This window comes from Sinocyclocheilus anshuiensis, unplaced genomic scaffold, assembly GCF_001515605.1.
Source record: "Sinocyclocheilus anshuiensis isolate Anshui unplaced genomic scaffold, SAMN03320099.WGS_v1.1 scaffold643, whole genome shotgun sequence".
Classification (NCBI taxonomy): Eukaryota; Metazoa; Chordata; class Actinopteri; order Cypriniformes; family Cyprinidae; genus Sinocyclocheilus; species Sinocyclocheilus anshuiensis.
In genome coordinates, this window is record NW_015551067.1 from 994,975 (window position 1) to 999,304 (window position 4,330).

Consider the following 4,330-nt stretch of genomic DNA (forward strand, 5'->3'; position numbering starts at 1 on the left):
TGTGTGTGTGTGTGTGTGTGTGTGTGTGTGTGTGTGTGTGTGTGTGTGTGTGTGTGAACTCAATTTAAAGGTGGCAAATAACATGCTGCAGAGAAATTTATGTTTATTTTACATAATGTTTACTAAATTAGAAATAAATAATTTTTAAATGATTCAATATGAAAAATATAGCTTGTTATTTTCACATTATTTTCTTATTTTTCCCAAATAGACACATTTAAAAACATGAATAAAAGGAAATAAACAGTAAGCGACAGTACACTCAGTAATCTTGTAAATCTCAAATTTGTTATTTCCTCAAATTAAGACCAGGTAATGCTAATTTTACATAAATTACACGGTGAATATTACATAGCGGCCAACTGGATACAACGCAGCATAGAAATCAAGGATTTAAAGTTTGTCATTGATGCGTATTGAGTGACAGCAGAACTCTCCTGTCTGCATCCAGTTTGCACGTTCACGGCGCTGTAAAAATGAAAATCCCGTTTCCGACATTTATTGACTAGACAGAAAAACTTAAAAGGCTGATGTCAATAATTAAAAAAATGCTAAATATCAGCCTTGGCATTATATCAGTCTACCACTACACGATAAAAAGTTATTTTCTCCCAAAAGAAAGAATAGACTCTGAACAGTCTAAACGAGTTGTCAGTAATTCGCATCCCACTTCTGTGACTGCTACAGTCACAACACATTTGCATAATGCCCACCTATGTTTTACATTAGCCGGCCGCAAACAACTTGACCCGGCCACAAACACTGTAGCTTGTTTGTGTGGTTAACTTCAAGTTGAGATGAAAGTAAATTCGTTTTATTTTCACTTCCGAAAGATGAGGCTGCAAAGAATCAGTGGTTAAAATTCAGTTTTTCCACTGTAACACAGCAGTACAACTCCAATCTTTTGTGTTTTACTAATTTTATTAGTTTTGGTGTATTATATTCTAATGCTTGTTTTGTCTTGTTTTAAATCATTTTAATTCATCTTGAGGCCCCTTTGGATGTTTGCTGAGGCATAGCTTGCTGAGGCCCCTTGGTTGAGAACCTCTGCTTTATATTGAATTTTTATTCAGGGCTCCAGACTGCACCTGTCGCATTCGCAACCAAAAATATAAATTTGCGAGTGATATATTTGCTTAGATCGTCACTGGCGACTATATAAATTCACATGTTATGATTTAAAAATTTGCACGTAATGTAAAGTTTTTTTCCTGCTTGTTTTGTGGTCACATCTTTTATGTTGTGGAAAAACAGTCCTCATCACTGCCGAACATCTGCTAAAAGCAGCTCCAGTTGTGGCAGCATGAGAGAAATTGAAAATAACGGAGGTGTGCGAAGTAAAAGTGCAGAAAAGCAGTGTCTGTTTCGTGCACAGCTTGAACAAACTACAACAGGTAAAGCAGTCAGCTGTCTGGACATTAGCAATATCGTTGACAATTCTCGTTTATAATCGATAAGTTACTAATATGGATTCTTGTTTTCAAGATCTTTATATGTTGTGTTCTGTCAATGCGATAAGATAACTTCATATTATTTGTAGCACACTCGCCGTCCAGTAATCGCAATAAGCTTTGTGCCCTGTTACCTTTTAATACACAAAGTATCAGCTTTAAAACTCTGCCAAATTCATAACGAAATGCAAACAATGAATACTGTTTCGTCACTCTTTAATGTGGCATGAGCGATCGCTTTAGCACCTCAGTTCAAGCGGCATGTGAACCCATCATATCTTTCTCTTTACTACTATAGTACGAAATAAACATGAATGGACATCAAAAGGTAAATTATAAGATACAGTACAATTTACTGAAATGTCTCATGTAATCGCTCATGCAGTGTTTCAAACTGCGGAAAATGTGTAAAGATTGTAAACAATGCCACGCAACAATACATTTACCTCAGAATAACCATTCGGCATCTATAAGCTCATCAATCAGCTAGAAAAAAAATAACTATAAAGAGGAGCATTTTGCTAAATATATGTACTATATCGCATATTCATATTTTTACTTAACCTGTTGTCTGTATGATAAGAAAGAATGCAAGGAGCTAAAGGTAAAATTCAACACCTCTTATATAATTGCATGTTACTAATGAAGAAAAACAAGACTGGACGTGTGCAAGATGTATGACAACATTTATAGGATGCATTGAGGAGGAGCCCAAACTACACCCAATGGCCACGTGATGCTGAAATAATTATGGTCTGCGATATTGGCACAGATTCTGTGTAATAAACAATTCTTTGAGACTGTAGATCTCAAGTTGGAAAAGATGTTTAGTTCCCAGGACATCTACAAGATGGATTAAAATGCTGATAAAGACAAGAAAAGATGAGACATAAACACATGACAGTATGACTAAAATGTTGATGTGTTCAAATAAATACAACGTGTTTATTCTGTGGCACTTAAAAAATGATTTGGTGTCTAATTTTGTTTCTTATAGGAGCCAATGGCTCCTTAATTGATTTTTTTTTGTCTAGAGCCCTGTTATTGTTTCACAGAACATGAAGTGGCACCAGTAAAGGTGAAAAATGAGGATGAGATAAAGACGGAGCAACAAGAACTGCAGTGTTCTGACCCCGGCTGTGAATGGGAAGATCAAGAGAGCCAACAGAATGCAGAAAGCAAGACTGAACAAGACGCACATGCACATTATGGCCACAAGAGGCACTATGATGAAATCCACGGTTACAGCTATTATGAACACCGTGAAGACAGGAGGTGAATTTACCCCAATGCTTTTGTTTTAATCCTATATCGGCATTAGGATTTTGACTTAATGCACACTAACAAGTGCTATTACATTTACATTGTAATTTTCTTAATCACAGGTCCCACTCAACTCTGCCTCCTGCTGAAGAGGATGAGGAAGACTTTGATGGCACACTAGTGGTCATTGATACTTGTATGTGAGGGCTTGTTTTGTGTAATTATGATTTATGATGTCTCTATAATAGTCATAATAATGGAATTCTCTCTGTAAACCTCAACAGATAACTGCGACTTGCACTTCAAAGTCTCTCGAGACCGTTGCAGCGGCTATCCTTTAACCATCGAGGGGTTTGCTTACCTATGGTCTGGAGCACGAGCAACATATGGTGTAAATAAGGGACGCGTGTGCTATGAGCTGAAGGTAATGAACACTACTGTTCAAAAGTTTGAGGTCTGTAATGTTTTTTTTAATGTTTATACTCTTAGGCTTACCAAGGCTGCATTTATTTGATCAAAATGCAGTCAAAATAGTGATATTGTGAAATATTATTACAATGTAAAATTTTCTCTTTCGATTTTAAAATGTAGTTTATTCCTGCGGCCATTATTCAGTATTCAGGGTCACGTGAAACTTCAAAAATCATGTGCTGATTTGGTGCTTTAAGTGTTAGTTCACCCAAAAATGAAAATTCTGTCATTAATTACTCACTCTCATGTCGTTCCAAACCCGTAAGACCTTGGACCCGTTCAACTTGGAACACCCGTTCATCTTGGAACACAAATTAAGATAATTTTGATGAAATCCGAGAGCTTTCTGACCCTGTATAGACAGCAACGCAACTGACACGTTCAAGGCCTGGAAAGGTAGTAAGGACATCTTTAAAATAATCCATGTGTCATCAGAGAAGAAACTGTTGAAAAAAGACATTATTTTAGTTCGGTTTTTTTTCACACAAAAAGTATTCTCGTAGCTTCATAAAATTATGGTTGAAACACTGATGTCACATGGAATATTTTAACAATGTCCTTACTACCTTTCTGGGCCTTGAATGTGGTAGCTCCTTTGATATCTATGCAGGGTTTGTGTTCCGAAGATGAACGAAGGTCTTAAGGTGATGATAGTAATTATTGACAGAATTTTCATTTTTGGGTGAACGATCCCTTTAAATATTTCACTACAATATACTCAATAATTGTTTTGGACAGCCTTTAAAAATCAACGCTGATTACGCAGATTACGTTCATGCGCGCGCTTTCTCCCCCCGAACGTAAACAACGCTGATTACGTAGATTACGCTCTTGGGTACTCTCCAAAATGCTGGAAGACGTAACTCGGGGGAGAAGAATTGTTAAATAAATTGTTATTTTTGTTTTCTTTGCGCTCAAAAAATGTATTCTCGAAGCTTCGCAAAACTGAAGTTTAGCCATTGATGTCACATGGACTGTTTTACCAATGTCCTTACTACGTTTCTGGACCTGGGAACATTAAAGTTGCGTTGCTGTCTATGCAGGGTCTGAGAGCTCTTACATTTCATCAAAAATATCTTAATTTGTGATCCGAAGATGAACGAAGGTCTTACGGGTTTGGAACAACATGAGGGTGAGTAATTAAT

General features: G+C 36.6%; 1 protein-coding gene across 4 annotated transcripts in view; it reads left to right on the plus strand.

Annotated features, from left to right (window-relative positions):
- LOC107662136 (heterogeneous nuclear ribonucleoprotein U-like protein 1) overlaps positions 1-4,330 on the plus strand; it is a 15,373-nt gene that overhangs the window by 1,838 nt on the left and 9,205 nt on the right. For 3 of the 4 annotated variants that reach the window (XM_016452055.1, XM_016452052.1, XM_016452053.1), the window contains exons 4-6: positions 2,486-2,726; positions 2,837-2,910; positions 2,999-3,138. In XM_016452055.1, the coding sequence (XP_016307541.1) occupies positions 2,486-2,726; positions 2,837-2,910; positions 2,999-3,138 (455 nt within the window). The remainder of the gene's footprint in view (positions 1-2,485; positions 2,727-2,836; positions 2,911-2,998; positions 3,139-4,330) is intronic. The other variant, XM_016452054.1, reaches the window with a different exon arrangement.